At 47.0% G+C, this 17599-nt stretch overlaps 1 protein-coding gene across 1 annotated transcript in view; it reads left to right on the top strand.

The window, feature by feature from the left end:
• Positions 1-17599, top strand: part of SRCAP (Snf2 related CREBBP activator protein) — an 845719-nt gene that overhangs the window by 404735 nt on the left and 423385 nt on the right. The window contains 3 exon segments of the mRNA XM_029606814.1: positions 2868-3060; positions 14860-14996; positions 15257-15443. Coding sequence (XP_029462674.1) covers positions 2868-3060; positions 14860-14996; positions 15257-15443 — 517 coding nt within the window.

Below are 17599 nucleotides of genomic sequence, written 5' to 3'. Positions count from 1 at the left end.
AGAATGGTCAGGGGTCATCTTCACTGGCTGGAGCTTGGAAGTTCTTCGGAGAATGAAGAAGCTGTCTCCATTGATACAGCTGTTTCTGACAAGTCTCAGGATGATCTTTGAGATGATAGTGATGATTCTGGGGTTGGCCACTTGGATGTACATCCGGATTCGAGCGGACTGCATTTCCTTCTGTTATCAGCAAGCTGGCATTCCTTTCCAAGACCGTGTCAAAGCACACTCTGTGAGGGCCATGGCGACTTCAGTAGCACACCTTCGATCGGTGCCGCTTCCTGACATCTGCAGGGCTGCAACCTGCAACCTGGAGTTCTCTCCATACCTTTGCAGCCCACTATTGTTTGGACAAGGCTGGAAGACAGGACTCCATCTTCGGCCAATCTGTCTTGCGTAACCTTTTTCCAACATGATGTACCAACACCCTTCCACCTTCCCAGTAGGGTGCGGATGCCCTTTCCCAAATTCCACCCCAGTTGTTGTGCCTGTTGCACGTCGTTGGGTGCATTTGGTGCAGGCCAGGACATCCTCAGCTCGGTACTCACCCATTTGTGAGGACAACCATCCTGCTTGTCCTGTGAGAAAGCAAATGTTGCTTACCTGATGTAACAGGTGTTCTCACAGGACAGCAGGATGTTAGTCCTCACGAAACCCGCCCGCCACCCCGCGGTGTTGGGTTCGTTTTATTTTTACTTTCTAGGCACTGCCTGTAGCTTTGAAAATCAGACTGAAGGGAGACCCCTGCTGGCTGCAGGGTCAGTGCCTTGCTGGGCATGCCCAGTAGGGGCCAGTCAAAGTTCTGTTTAAACTTTGACAGAAGTTTTCCGTGGTGGGCTCCATCCTCGATGTCACCCATTTGTGAGGACTTAACATCCTGCTGTCCTGTGAGAACACCTGTTACATCAGGTAAGCAACATTTGCTATCTGTTGCCAATGTTTTTGTCCAAGATCTCATACATATTTGGGTGAGAAGACCCTCCTCTGAGTCCTGGCTCAAGACCAACTCGGTAAGAGTTCATCATAGTGTAATTGGCACCTATTGCCTTCATATAGAAGGTAGTTCAGTCTTTAGTTGTCTGATTCCTGCAGGGCTTGCTTTATTTTAAACCTCCCATGAAGCCTCTCACCATGTCTTGGGAACTAAGTGTGGCACTGTCCCAGCTGATAAAAGCTCCCTTTAAGCCTCTGTACTCCTGTAAGTTGAAGTAGCTGAGTCGGAAGATCTTATTTTTGTTGGCTGTCACTTTGGCCCGCAGAGTCAGTGAGCTCCAGGCTCTAGTGATTTATCCAACTTATATCAAATTTTTTCATATTAGAGTGGTTCTGCACATGTATTCTAACTTCCTGCCAAAGGTAGTGTCTGACTTCTACCTTAATCAGTCAGTCATCCTTCCAGTATTCTTTCTTCTCAGGCTACATGCCCACATAGGCGAACAAGTGCGGCACACTTTAAAAAGTTCACGCAGCTTTTTGTTTTTTTGTTATTTTGATACCAGCAAACCAGGGATTGCTGTTGCCAAACACTATCAAATTGACTAGCAAATTGCATTTCCTTCTGTTAAGCTCTAGTGGTCCTGAATATGCTGGTTCACATCAAGGCTCAGTGTCAGAGCCATGGCATTTCTTGCAAGGCAACTTGGAGTTCTCACCTCTCTCCACACATTCACATTGCATTATTGTTTGGATAGAGACTCCTGACATGACAGTAGGTTTGATCAGTCTCTTCTGAAGAATCTGAGATGTTGAACCCATCTCCATCCTTGCTAGGGCCTGTTTTTGTTCCAGACTGCCCCTTTAAGAACAGAAAAGGCTTGATTCCGTCAAAAACACTTTTGCCCATTAGCACTATGTTTGGTTTTCCTCTTATTTTCATTTGGGGCAGTCTGTACTTAAGGTTCCTCATTTGTGAGGGCTGCCATCCTGCTTATCCTTGGAGAAAGGGTTTCTTACCTGCAGCAAGTAGTGTCTGAGGACACCAGGATTTCTGTTCTCTTTAAACCTACTTGCCTTATCTTGAATTTGGCTTCTCCAGTTTTAAGCTAAATTAGACTGAAGGGGCCTCCGCATGTGGCAGTATGGCACACTCAAAGTTTTTAGGAACTTTAAAATAAAAGTTCTGTGCCAGGCTCCATTTGTACGAGGACTGACATTCTGTTGTCCTTGGAGAATATTTCTTACAGGTAAGCCGTTCTGCTTTATTTATCTCTATATGCAATGTTAGCTGTATAGATCAATTAAGATCATTATGATCTTGTAATTATATTTGTGAGTTATGTTGTCATAGAATAATACACAAATGTGGAAGAGACCTCGAGATTATTCAGAATCATAGAAAGCTTAGGGTTGTAAACTTAGGACATGAAAATGTCATTTCGAGTCATGGAAAGTTAGGGTTTGAAAGGGACCTTTATAAGGAAAGTAGTACATCTGCTATCTCCAGACAGAAGTCACTGTATCTAAACCATTCAGCAGATTTATTCTGCTTATAAAAGCTTTCAAGATATGATTCTACTATGTCCCAAGGTAATTGCTTGAAGCTTTTGACTACACTGAACTTTAAAGTTAATAGTGAATAGAACAGGTAATGGTGGTTGCCTGGTGGATAGACTGATTGATTGTATATGGCCTTTTATTTTGTAATGTTTTGTCACTTAAACTTTTAAAGTCCTAATTTTTAGATGGTTGGTTTTATTTTTGCTATTTTGCTTGTTTTAATTTTGTTTATTTATACTGTTGGGCATTTGGAAAAGGCATGCTATACCATTTGTTGGAAAAGGCATGCTATAAATAAAATCACTGTTGCTATATTGCTGCTTTTGTATGTTTGTGGTGGTATTCTCCATTGATGCTTCCTTTCTCTCCAGCCAGAGGCGGCTGTTGCTGACAGGCACCCCTTTACAGAACAGTTTGATGGAGCTCTGGTCCCTGATGCACTTCCTGATGCCTCATGTCTTCCAGTCTCACCGTGAGTTCAAGGAATGGTTCTCCAATCCACTGACTGGAATGATTGAGGGCAGCCAAGAGTACAATGAGAGCCTCGTCAAGAGGCTTCACAAGGTGCGTTGTACAAAAGGAAGTTTTCATTGTATGGAAACAGGAGAAATATTCAGAACCTGTCTCTCCCTTCTGTGTAAAAATGAAGCTGCCTGCTTGTAACTTCCAGTTCAGATAGAAATTGAGTTACAGGCTTCTAAGCCTTTCCAGTCTTTGCCTGTTTTCTCTTCTAAAGTATTGCATGCCGTTTTTAATATCTGGGTTTACTCTTTCTTCTCCTATTAATATACTTCCTTTGTATTTGTCCCATGAGATTTGGAATTCCTTCACTGTTTTACTGTTTTTGCTCCACTTTGGAAGGGTGTTACATTTACCTTTACTATGAAGGGATGCTTTTTTACATTCTCACAGGACAAGCAAGATGGTAGTCCTCACATATGGGTGACATCATCTGATGGAGCCAATCACGGAATACTTTTGTCAAAGTTTCTAGAACCTTGACTGGCACCTACTGGGCATGCCCAGCATGGCAATAACCCTGCATCCAGCAGGTGTCTCCCTTCAGTCTCTTTTTTTCCGCGCAGCTATAGCCACATGGATCTTTGGAGCTCTTCACGGTTCCTGACTGGAATTTTTCCTCAAGAAATTTTCTTTAAAACTTGCAAAAGTTTATACCCCCTAGGGGTCTCTCTTCTTCGCCATTGAACACCAAGTCGTACGGTAAGTTTACCCCGTTTTTCGGTCGGTTCCCGGCGGGGACCTCTGTGGGCCTTCTCGGCACCGACCGCGACCGGTCTCAATTTTTTGACAGCCGCGATGGCGATGGGTTTTCATCGATGCCCGGACTGTCCGAGAACTATGTCAATCACAGACCCTCATGGTTTGTGTCTTATGTCTCGGACTATCGCACAACATGGAGTCATGTACCGATTGTGCCCAAATGACCCCGAAGGGTCGTAGGGCACGATTAGAAAAAATGGCACTGTTATTTCAGTGCCCGTCTCCACAGGTGCCATCGACTCAATCTCTGGTGAAGCATTGACGTCGATCTGAGGCCGAAGACTCCTGATCGCTGTCTCAGTCCTCTGCATCTACATCATCGATGCCGGAGTCCGGAAAAGCGGAGCGCCGAGAGAAGCACTGACACATGCATCGAAGACAGGTGCCTTCCGCTTCCACAACATCGGTGGAGCCATCGACCGAACCACCGACGAAGACCTGGGCCGAGGAGCGTCCCATACCCTCAAAGCCAGGTGCACCGAAGTGTTCCGCACCTTCGGTGGAAAGGGCTACCGAGACTCCACCGGGACTGGTGGACCCTCCGGCATTGCCCGTGATGCCTCCCACTCCGGACCTGGGGCTCACCATCCCAGCGCTCGAAAGGAATTGCACCGGATGGTGCAAGAGGCTGTGGTCCAGGCTATCCAAGGCCTCCCGCGACCACCAACGCCAGCGCCTGTGCCAGAACCGGCACTGATGCCTCCGAATCTGCTGCCTCTCCTGGACAAGCTGGATTTGCTCATCGTGCCCTGCTGGGGCCACCGAGAAAATCACCGTTACCCATGGTTCCATCGACGCCCATCCTGCTTTCATCGGGAGAAGAGGATATGTCTATGCCAGAGCCCGTCCCGGTGCAGTCGGGAGTACCGCCACTGGTGAAGTCCCCGATGCCATCGGTGCCTTTGCGTCTGGTACCGATACTGGATCTCTATTTCTCAATGCCAAGATCAGGTCCATCGATGCCGGCACAGATACTTGTAAGACCAAGTTTTCCGTTTGGACCACCGAGGGATGCAGGAGATCAACCCTATGATCCCTGGATGGATGATTCAACAGAAGTTCCATCGGAGCAGTCTCCTCCAGACGAAAGGCACAAGTATCCGCCAGAAGATCTCTCCTTTATTAACTTTATAAAAGAGATGGCGGAGACTATCTCATTCCAACTGCAGACAGATTCCAGGCATAAAATGCTGGAAGTGCTGCAATTCCTGCATCCCCCAAAGGAAATCATGTCCATCCCAGTTCATGAGGTGCTGCAGGATTTGATGCAGTGCAACTGGGAACATCCTGGATCGGTTCCTCCAGTGATCCGTAAGACGGACGCTATTTACCTAGTCCAGCCTTCCAGAAGACGCGATTAGCTCATCAGTCTGTGGTGGTGGAGTCCGCCCAAAAGAAGGCCAAGCGTCCGAAGCCCCATTCCTTGGCGCCACCTGGGAAGGAGCAGACATTTCTCGACGTTTTAGGCCGCAGGATATTTAATGGGGCCATGCTTATCTCGCATATTGCGTCATATCAGCTATATACGATGCAGTACAACCATAACCTGTTTAAACAGCTGCAGGAGTTTGGAGAATCCCTTCCAGAACAGCTTCAAGACCAGCTGAATTCCATTATAAAGAAGGGATTCGACGCAGGAAAACATGAGGTCTGATCGGCATACGATGTCTCAGACACGGCATCCCGTTTTTCTGCGGCTGGTATCAGCGCGCGCCATTGGGCTTGGCTGAAGTCCTCCGATTTCCGTCCTGAATACAGGATCGTTTGGCCGACCTCCCATGCACAGGGGATAACCTGTTTGGAGATAAAATCCAAGAGACGGTGGCCCAACTGAAGGACCATCGTGAAACACTTCGACAGCTCCCGGCGGCCCAGGCGGAGTTTTCAGCTCCCTCCAAGCGCCCGTTCCGACGTGACGCTAAACGGACGGCTTACAGGACCCGAAAGTATTATCCACCGGCAACTCGGGCTCACCCGTCCCGGCCCTTCCAGAAATCTACACCGCACCAGCCTCAGGCTCAGAAAGCTGAGACTCCTGCCCAACCTGCTCCTGCAGCGGGATTTTGACTTCCAACTTCAGAGCGAAGACCATCCCCCATCCCCCGTTACCCAATCTATCTGTGGGTGGCCACCTATGACACTTCTCCAGCAAGTGACTGAACATCACCACCGACCGGTGAATGCAATCAGTTGTCGCTCAACGCTACCATCTAAATTTCCTCTCTGTCCCGTTGGACACTTCACCTTGGCCGGGGTAGCCCTCTTCCGACAACTGTCACCAGCTGCAGCAGGAGGTATCCTCCCTACTGCAAGCCAATGCCATAGAACCGGTTCCTCTCCCCCAGAGGGGGCACGGATTCTACTCCTGCTACTTTTTAATCCCAAAAAAGACGGGAGGCATTCGCCCGATATTAGTCATGTATTTCCCTTTGCTATTAAGTGGCTTCGTTTCACTTCATTGATTTTTCGCCTGACTACCCAGAAAAAGACTAAGACCAGCGGCTTTGACAAGTACCCCTTATTCAGAAGGTTAATGATAGATGTGGCCTCTGCCTGAAGGGAAGACCGTGACATCTGTTAGCAATGTTCCCTCTAAGCTGTGCGCGTGTGCGCGCGCACATGGCCCATGAAGGCCACGCACATGGTACAAAGTTTAGTGCATAGAGTTTTTAATCCTAGAGTTTTTGCAAAAACTAGGCAAATTATTAGGCATAAAATCATTCTACTTGCACAGCAATGATGGGAGACACCTAACATGTGCTACATAATGTCTGTTACTTAGAAGTGACCTGCTAGGTCATTAATGGGATGAGGTCAGGGAGAGTTCATACTCCCAATCTCCAAGGCCATGGCATAGCTGCAGCGGTTCAGGGTACAGTGACACAGTGTGGATGGGATGCTAGCATTGCTAGGCTACACAATACACACGCGTACCCCGACCAGTCCCGGTCCCGCTCCGTAGCCCGACCAGTCTGGTGCAAACACGTAAACCTGGCGCCGATCTGTTCTCTCAGGCGTATGCACACACGCGGCCCCACCCCCAGCTCATCCCTTTCCATCCCCCAGATATTCTCCTCGGCCCGCAACGATTCCCCGCAGCCCCTGCCGATCTCTACCTGCTCCGCGAACAGGACGCAATAAATGGCCGTAGCAGGTCAGACCGAGGGTCCATTGAGTCCGGCAATGTCTGATACAGGCTGTAAGCGCCCGGCGAGCACCCAAAAACAAAGTCTTCTGCATTGTTCCACACTTTAACCGTTGATGAAAGCACTGACACATCTTTGACCAAATGCTTAATACTTTGGATTACAAAGTATCGTTTGGCATTTTGCGATTAGAACATTGCGATGCTGCTTTAATCGTATCTGCCATCAAACTCTTTTATTCAGCAAACAAGCTTGATTTAAGGAAGATGGTTATGTTTACATCGGAAAAAATGGAGTAGCAGCACAGTTGAAAAAAGAAATCCCACACCTAACTCAGCAACACTGTGTAGCACATCGTGAAGATTTAGGAATAACTGATACATGGAAAGAAGTCAAACTGATGCAAGACATTGAAACTCTTATCAGAACTGTGTACTCTGTTTAGTAGATCTATTTCGAAAAGAGTTAAATTTCAAGAAATCGTTGACGCCTCAGAGCATGATTCAGTAGCATTCAGACCTTTAAATGAAGTGCGTTGGCTGTCGAGGCATTTTGCTGTGCAAGCTATAGTTCGAAACTATGCTGTTTTGTTACAATATTTCGAGGAAGAGCGGGGAAAAGACCCAATTGCCAAATCCTGTTTCAAGAAGCTGTGCACTTCTGAGTTTAGGGTAGCTCTGGAAATTTTGAATGATGTTCTATCAGATTTGGCTTCATTGTCTCTTCTTCTTCAGAAGAAGGGTTTAACAAATCTAGAAGCTCACCATCTAGTTCGAGGCAAACTGAACAAGATCAGAAGTCAATATCTAATAAGCTCACCTCAGTGGAGTCAGTGTTAAAGCACTATTACAGGTACCAACCAATAGTGCAGTCAACACAAGCTCGCTGATCACATTTATCAATCTCTTGTGTGTCCATCTGGATGAAAGTTTTCCAGAAGAGGAAATACAGGCATGGGCTGCATTTGATATTGGGTCACTTGTCAATTGTGACTTCGATTTTGGAATTGGTAACATAAAATCACTTTGTGCTCAATATAAAGAGTTTCTGCCTGAGGAGTTAACAGTAGTTGATCAATACGACTTCAAATTCATTGTTGCTGAGAAAATCAAAGACAAAGTTCTTTCAAATTTGTCAACTATGTTGTCATTTGTAACTCAAAATGAACAATTCAAAGACCTCGCTGTGTTGATGGATATTGGAGGAACATTCATGGCATCCAGTGTAGACTCTGAATGTGGCTTCAGTTTAATGAATGCTACGAAAACCAAATCACGGAATTGGTTACAGACGGAGCATTTGGATATGAGTATGCGTGTCAAGAACTATCAACTAGATGGAGGAAATATAGATCTTGATAGAATCTATAACGAATGGACAAATGTCAAAGACTGCAGGGAAAAAATGTAAATATTATGGACTGTGAAGTTGTGAACTGAGTTATGAGGTGCAGCCGCCCAGTATATATGATATAAAACAAATAAACGTATGCTTTCTACTTGCTATACCTTAGTAGCCTCTTTAGTTAAGTATATAAACATGTTAACATTTCACTTGGTCTTCACTTCTTTTTTAACTCCAGTAGGCTGGGTTGTAAGTTCGGACGCACAACATTAAGTTAAGTTTCAGAAAAGTTGCACACAAAATTAATTTGCGCACATAGCATGCCAGAAATTAGAGGGAACATTGTCTGGGAGTGTACCCTGTGTGCGGCTATGACCCCGAGAAGGTATGTCATTCCTGGCTAGAGGTCATGGAGGAACTCATGGAGAAGCTTTTGGGGAAACTTAAGTCCAGCCTATTGACAATAGAGGCATTGATCAGGGAAGCTAGGGTCTAAATCAGTGATGGCCAACCCTTTTGAGCTCAGTGTGTCAAAATTCATAAAAAAAACCAAGCATAACTCGGATGGTGTGTCACTTCTAGAAAAATCCATAATTTTGTGATATTTGTAGCTCTAATAACAAAAAGTTATAATTTTAATATATGTACTATATTTATTAATAAAGCAAAACCAAATAATTCTTTACCTTACCTGCTTAGTGACTTTTTTGTTGAATTTCATTGGCTAAATCTTCAATTAAAACTAATAAGGATTTTAAAAAGCCCCTGCTGTCCCCTTCTGTGGGAGCTCTTGATTTCCAGTCACCCTGATATTGTCGAGGATTAGGAGGTTATCCTCTCTCTCTCTCAAACATACTCACATGTCCTTTCTCTCTCACACATACACTGTCACACACATACACATTCATGCTCTTATATCCACCATAACCTCTCGCTCTCACTGACACTGACACACTCTCAGGCTCTAAGATACTCTCTCCCCCTCCACACCCCCCCCCCCCCCCACACACACACACAAACTCTTACTCCCTTGGATTTTCTCATACACACTCATGCTCTCACACTTGCTGGCTCCCTCACATACACACACACCCAGGCAAGCTCCCAGTCATTCTCACACACACACACACACTGACCCCCAGGCAGGTACCCATATATTCACACACATACACCCCCAGGCAGAGTCCCATTCATACACATGCACACACTAAAGGCAGACCCCCCTCTCTTTTGCCAGCAACCTCAGAACCTCTCTCATTCCTCTGCTGCCACTGTCACTGCTGCCACATGGCTATTAGAGAGGTGCCAATTGCTGCTACTGACACTGAAGCCCATTCTGCTGCCTCCTCTGTGCAGGCCCCGTGGGCTTCCACTTTCTCCATGCTGATCTCGTACATTGTGAGATCCGCATAGAGAAAGTGCTATTCTTGCACATTCCCAAAGATTACATATGCCAATCACTAAAAAGTAATTTATTTTTTTTTACCTTTGCTGTCTGATCTTAGTTTTCTAATTGGTTGGTCACAGGCTTTTTTTTCCCACCTTCCCTTTCTTATTTTTTTCCACCTTCCCTTTCTTATATTTTTTGCCAATTCCTTTTATATTATCTTTTTTTCTGTTTCTTTTCTCTCCATCTTCTTCCCTCAAACACACAGTCAGGTTCTCATTCTCACATGCATTTCTCTCTCTCACACACACACACACACACACACACACACACACACACACAGGCTCTCACTGTCACATGCTGTCTCTGCAAACATTCAGGTCCTCACTCTCACACACAATCTCTCAACTCATCTCATACACACACACACACACACACACACCCTCAGCCTCTCTCTCACCTCTGGGCCTCCTCTTCGTGGGTCGTCGCAGGATGGGCTCTACAGCGGCCCTGCTACAGCGGCCCTGCTACCGGGCCTCTTCCTCTTCTCGGGCCGCTGCAACTTGGGATTCGCGGTGGCCCGTAAGCGCTGCTCCTCTTCTGCACGCGCTGATGCTCCTCCTCCTTCCTGCCCATGCGGCTCCGGCAACGTTTACTTCCAGGGCCGCACAGGCAGGAAGGAGGAGGAGCATGAGCGCGTTTAAACGCAATCTTTTTCTTCGGGCCGTGGTGACGTGAGCCTCACCACGGCCCTGCCCATCTGCCTGTCGCTGCGCCGCATGAGCCTTCCTGTGCCCGGAGGCATTGGGGGGGGAATACTAAAAAAAACTAATTTTAAAGGGTCGGGCTGTGTTTTTGGGTTATTGGCTCGGCGCAGCCGATTAAATTTAAAAAAAAAATATATATATATTCCTGATAGTCCACGAAACCCTGCGCGTGTCAGCAAAAACGTCCCGTGTCATAGGTTAGCCATCACTGGTCTAAATCTTGCTGCTGCTCCTTGTGACCTTAGGTAAGTCACTTCACTCTGTTGCCCCCAGGTACAAATTTAGGCCTAGATTTCCTAAGCCGTGATAAGGAGATATGCATTAAACAGCTTTTAATTCCTGTTAAATGCCATTTATCATGTGATATTGAGTGTTATTTTAGCATGTTTCCTCCTCTGTCGAAATGAGCTGCTTTGAATATATTTGCATTATTTGCATGAATAAATTAACCTAATGTATGCAAAGCAGCTCTTCATTAAGCAATCCCATGCAAATAACACAACTGACGATGAAAAAAAGCCTGTCACTGTAGTGCATTTCAAGGAAGCGTAGATAAAACATGGGGCATCGGGATGCTAATGTGCATCCTGATGCCCCTGCGCTGTTTCTTAAAGGACCAATTGGCCCAAAGCACCCTCCTTCCCCCAAAACATGCTTAAATCCTCCCCTGCCCCCCCCAAGGGTCTTTTGAGATTTCTGCCACTATCTAAGATGGTGGCGATCCCCAAACATTTGGTTAAAAAAAAAAAAGTTCATGACTATGCTTTGCCTATCATAAGGCCTGGCCATTTCAGATTGCACTTCTCTCCCTCAGGATTAACCCTTTCATGCTCTCTCTTCCTTATGGTCTGGTGGCTCAACCAGGACAACCTACGGCGGGGTGTGCCTTTGGTTATTCCGGATTGGATGGTGGTCACCATGGATGCCAGCCTTCATGGTTGGGGTGTGGTTTGTCAGCGGACCTTGGTACAGGGCAGGAGGTCCGTTGGTCCATCAACTGTCTAGAGACCCGAGCGGCATGGTTAGCTCTGCAGGCGTTTCTTCCGATGCTACTAGGCAATTTGGTACGCTTCCTCTCCGGCAATATGACCACGATGGCTTATATCAACAGCAGGGAGGAACAAGGAGTCGACCAGTAGCATTGGAAGTTCGGTGGTTGTTCTATTGGGCGGGAACGGAACTTGATCAGTATAACCGCCTCCCACGTCGCCGGGGTAGACAATGTTTGAAAGGACTTCCTCCGTCGACATTGCATAGATCCAGGGGAATGGGAGCTCGTGGACGAAGCCTTTCATCGCATTTGTGATTGGTGGGGACCACCCTGTGTAGATCTAATGGCAACATTCAGGAACACCAAGACACCCCGCTTCTTTGCCCGCCGCAGGGAACCGTGTGCGGAGGGCGTGGACGCACTGGTTCTCCCCTGGCCGGTGGATGTTCTTCTGTATATGTTTCCTCCTTGGCCACTCATCAGCTGCACTCTTCGCAGAATAGAAGTGCATCCGTCTGAGGTTATTCTTGTCTCTCCCGAGTGACCGAGACGTCCGTGGTTCGTGGATCTGATCAATCTGGCCATTGACTGTCTTTTGAGGTTTCCGGATCTACCGGACCTTCTACATCAGGGTCCGATTTATTTCGATCAGGTCGAATGCTTTTCTCTAGCGGCATGGCTTTTGAGAGGAAGTGTCTGAAGTCCCAGGGATACTCAGGTGCGGTAGTATCTACGATGTTGCACTCTCGTAAGGTTTCCACTTCCTTGTCTTATGTCAGGGTCTGGAAAGTCTTTGATGCTTGGTGTCTCGCCAGAGGAGTAGTGTCTACCCGGGCGAGTGTCTCGGATGTCTTGAGCTTTCTCCAGGATGGTTTGTCGAAGTGCTTGTCATGGAGTTCTTTGCGAATGCAGGTGGCCACACTTGGTTCTTTGCGTGGTAACATATGTGGACTAAGCCTAGCGGCACACCCGGACATCTCCCGTTTTTTTACGCGGGGTGAAGCATTTGAAACCTCCTGTCCGGGAACCATGTCAGTCTTGGAATTTGAATTTGGTTCTTAAAGCCTTGTGTGCGGCACCCTTCGAACCCTTACGTAGGGTTACTTTGAAAGATCTCACCTTGAAGAGAGTATTTTTGGTGGCGATTGCCTCCATTCGGCGACTGTCGGAGCTCAAAGTGTTGTCGTATAGAGAACCTTTCTTGCGGATTTCTGATTCGGGCGTTTCCCTACGTACGGTTCCTTCCTTTCTACCCAAGGTGGAGTCTTCTTTCCATGTGAATCAGTCAGTGGAACTGCCAGCTTTCTCTGATCGGTCGGACCCCGATTATAAGGAGTTACGGAACTTGGATGTTTGTGGAGCTTTGTGGAGCTTTTCTCCACTACCTGGAACTTACTAATGAGTTTCGGGTGTCAGATCATCTTTTCGTGCTCTGCAATGGACCTCGTCGGGGTAATATGGCTTCTAAGGCCATAAATTCTGCGTATTTAAGTGGGCAGCCATTACCAGTGGGCCTTCGGGCTCACTCTACTCGGTCTCAAGCTGCCTCCTGGGCGGAAAGTCATCAGGTATCACCCGAGGAAATTTGTAGAGCGGCTACGTGGAAGTCGCTCCACACCTTTGCTAGACATTACCGTTTGGATGTTCAGGCGTCAGGGACAGGGACATTCGGAGCAGAGGTACTGCGTGCGGGCCTCTCCGGATCCCATCCCAAATAGATGAAGCTCTGGTACTTCCCAGGAGTCTGGACTGATCCGGGTACGTACAGTGAAAGGAAAATTAGTAACTTTACCTGATAATTTTCGTTCCTGTAGTACCACCCTTTTTAGGGTCCAGAGTCCCAACCTTTTTAGGGTCTTATCAGTTTGGAGAGTCCGCGCTCTTGTATTCCTGTCTAGTTTTTTATTTGCAGACCGATTGCTTTATTCTGCGGCCCATGGGTGCTGATCCCATCTGGGGGTTCCATGAGACAATTTTTTCCAGTTGTTCGGTTACTGTACATAGTTTGGGGTTTTTATAATCCATTCTACTTTGACATTTAGTAATACTGCCAGACTGTAGGTGGCACCAGCCCAGATAATGCAGAGTTTGTTGCTAAACTTCTGTCTCCATCTGCTAGGAGGGGGGCCAAACCCAGGAGTCTGGACTGATCCGTGGTACTACAGGAACGAAAATTATCAGGTAAGGATACTAATTTTCCTCTGTTTGGCCAGGCAAATTTTGGAATTTCAGGCCTTGTCATGTAGAATTCCCTTTCTTCAAATTTCAGTGAATGGGGTTTCATGATAGATGGTTCTGTCATTTTTGCCAAAGGTCGTTTTTTGTCGTTTTATGAGCTTGCTGCATTCCAGCATCTAGATGAGGTGCACCCATAGAGGTACATTTGTTGAATGTCCGTCTGTATTTACTTCATTGTCTGAAGGTTACCAATGGATTTCGAATGTTAGCAAAGAAGAGGTGCAAGGCTTTGAAAGTTACGATTGCGTGGTGACTGAGAAGAGGTCCTAATTTCGGATTATATTTGAAAGGGAAGGGCATTTCCTGAAGGGATAAGAGCATAGGCAGCTTTCTGGATGGAGTGTCAGTTGGTTTCTCTGCATGCGATCTGCCATTCAGTGACTTGGTCGTCGATTCACACTTTCACCAGACATTACCGAATAGATGTTCGGGTGCCGAATGAGGTGCTGATTGGGCAGCGCATGTTGCATCTTGATCTTTCAGGTTCCTGCCTGGTTTAGGGGAGCTTGGGTACACCCCATTTGTCTGGTCTGATTTGGGGTATGAACAGGAAAGGAAAATTGGTACTTACCTGCTAATTTCTGTTCCTGGAATACCACAGATTAGTTCAGAGCCCCACCCTATTGAAAGACCAATATCTCTACTATATGTATCACAGATAAGACTGAAAAGTCTTGTTTTAACTTTCAGGGGTTTAGATCCCTGCTGTGGACATAAGGGCTGTTGTTGAAGGGCTCTACATTTATTCCTCTGCTCACCTAGAATAGGGAGTTAGATTAGCTTTTGAATTTGTTTACATCTTGGCTTGGGTACAGGTCTGAGGGACTGCAGGTAGCTTATGTAGCATTTTCAGAAAAGTTTGTTCTCTGACTCCATCTGCTGGTAGGGATGCAAAACCCATTTGTCTGGACTAATCTGTGGTATTCCAGGAATGAAAATCAGCAGGTAAGAATCAATTTTCCTATATCCACAGCGAGTATGGAAGAGAGATATTTGCATATAACAGTGGAGGTGCATAGAAAAGCATCTCATGGATATTCATTATGGATATCCAGGAAACCAGGCCTTTTTGTGGCTCTTGAGGACTGGAGTTAGCCAATACTGATCTAGAGTGTAAGAGTAAAGCTAGCCGGCACACAAGTGAGGGAGTTCGGATAGTCATGTCTTTAGGAACATGATGTCTTAGACTAATATATGCTTCTTTTCCAGGTTCTTCGACCCTTCTTGCTGCGTAGGGTGAAAGTGGATGTGGAGAAACAGATGCCAAAGAAATATGAGCATGTTATTACTTGCCGGCTTTCAAAGCGCCAGCGCTACCTATATGATGACTTCATGGCTCAGGCCACGTAAGTAAAAACCTCTGACATCCACATGCAGTATCATGAAGCTCCTCTGAACTAGGGTGACTTGGTCCTGGCTATGTCCTTTTGAGATATTGCACAGCAGCTGGTGTTGCTGTTGGGATTTTTGTTTTGCTATTAATGCTACATTGTAGCTTGTCTTAAAAGTTTAGCCATATATGTAAAACTGTTCCTGCTTACGTAATTAGGACTTCATCTTTAATTAAACATGTTAAATTGCTTCTGCCTTTGCACCTGTCTTTCAGAACAAAGGAGACCCTGGTGAGCGGACACTTCATGAGTGTGATCAACATTCTGATGCAATTGCGGAAAGTGTGCAATCACCCAAACCTCTTTGATCCTCGCCCCATTCATTCACCCTTCATCACTGAGGGTATCTGTTTCAACACAGCCTCACTGATCCTGCAGGCCCTCGAAAGGGACCCTTTCAAGGCATGTCTTTCGAACCAATAGAGCTAGCTGGGAGAGGAAGAGAGGAAGACAGAGCTTTGGAAGGAGGGGATATAGGCCTGAAGAAGCTGTGCAGTCTGTTTCCAGAAGACTTGGTCAAGGCAACTAGCATAGTGGGGTTTAAAAGAGGTTTGGACAAGTTCCTAGAGGAAAAGTTGATCAAACATTAGCTAGATAGGCTAAAGAAAGCTATTGCCATATCTGGGTGTGAATAACAGGAAATGAATCTACTTTATGGGATCTGCTGGGTACTTGCGACCTGGATTATCCACTGTCCGAGACAGGATGCTGGGCTTGATGAACTGTGGTCTGACCCAGCTTGGCATTTATGTTCTTATGAAGAAATTAAAGTATATTCATAAGAAATGATGAATATATTATAAGTGGAGCCATGTGCTGTTTTGAGATGGTGGTGTGGGTGTAGAACATTAGTTCTCACAGGACAAGCAGAATGGTAGTCCTCACATATGGGTGACATCACAGGATGGAGCTCAATCACGGAAAACTTTTGTCAAAGTTTCTAGAACTTTGACTGGCCCCTACTGGGCATGCCCAGCATGGCACTAACCCTGCAGCCAGCAAGGGTCCCCCTTCAGTCTTTTTTTTTTCTGCGCAGCAGTAGCCATGCGGTTAAGGAGCTCCACAGAGATTCCTGACAGGAATTTTCCTCACGGAATTATTACAAAGTTTCATACCCCACAGGGGTCCTTCCTTCAAATTTTTGACTCTGCGGTACTCCGGTAAACTTTTACCCGTTTTCGGTCAATTCCCGTCGAGTTTGGCCCTCGTGGCATACTGGCCGTCGACCGTACTGCGGTTTGAGTTTTTCATGGCCATGGCATCGGGGTTCCGTCGGTGCCCAGACTGCAATCGCACCATGTCCATAACAGACCCTCATAAGGACTGTGTAATGTGTCTTGGATGTGAGCGCAATGTCCTGACCTGCACCAAATGTGCCCTAATGACACCAAAAGGTCGCAAGGCCAGAATGGAGAAGATGGAACTTCTCTTCCGTGCTCAAACCCCGACGCCGTCTATTGCATCGACGTTGTCAGAACCGGCACCGTCAACTTCGCGCCAGTATTGACCACCGGCCGGTGACCGTCCGGCATCGATGACTTCTCGGCCTTCAACTCCCTCTACTCCCCCTCAGGACTGAGGGGATCGTAGAGAGCGACATCACCATCGACATCGGAAGTCTTGGACCATCGAGGGAGCAAAATCATCGACCTCGCCATCGTCCAAGCTGCCGTCAAAGAAACCCCATCCAGAAAAGGCACCGACCTTTTCGGTGACCGGGTCACTGAGGCAACCCTCACCTGAAAGGGGAATAGGATTAATGGTGGTCCCTCCGGCTATGCCTCTGCCTCCTTCTTCTGTTCCGGAGCCGGGGCTGCTTGCTCCAGGTCTCCGAGAAGAACTGGACTGGCTGGTTCAGGAGGCCATCGACAAGGCAATGCATCGACTCCAAGTCCTCCGGCACCGACACCGGTACCGATCATGGACTCGACCGCTGACCCAATTCCGGCAGCGTTGGCACCACTGCTCTCAAATGGAAGCGTTCATCGCCGCTTTTCCACCAATGGATCCCGGGTCATTGATGGCTCTGGTGCCCTCTCCACTTACCTTGTCATCGGGAGGGGATACACCATTCCGCATCCCTCCATCGGGAGTCCTACCGATGCCTCAGCCATTGATGCCGATACGTCCGGCGCCACCGATCCATTCATCGATGCCTTCGATGCCTTCATCGGTGCCTCCAATTATTCCTTCGACGCCTAGACCAGGACCTTCAGGGATTCCATCGTCCCATCCCTCTAGGGCTCCTAGAGGGGCAGATGCCAATCCCTACGATACCTGGACTGATGATTCTTCACCAGACACAGATGACCTGCCTTCACCACCTTATACTTCTGAAAGCAGAAAGCGTTCTCTTCCAGAGGACCTTTCCTTCATAAACTTTGTGAAGGAGATGTCTGAATTGGTTCCCTTCCAATTACAGACCGAACAAGATGACAGGCAATTCCTGGATGCTCCCAAGGAAATAATCTCCATCCCTATTCACCAAGTTCTTCTGGATCTCCTCAAAAAGAACTGGGAACACCCTGGCTCTGTTGCTCCAGTCAACAGGAAGGCTG

This window comes from Rhinatrema bivittatum, chromosome 6 (assembly GCF_901001135.1).
Source record: "Rhinatrema bivittatum chromosome 6, aRhiBiv1.1, whole genome shotgun sequence".
Classification (NCBI taxonomy): Eukaryota; Metazoa; Chordata; class Amphibia; order Gymnophiona; family Rhinatrematidae; genus Rhinatrema; species Rhinatrema bivittatum.
The sequence above is the reverse complement of the archived record's forward strand: the minus strand, read 5'-3'. Positions and strand labels throughout refer to the sequence as shown.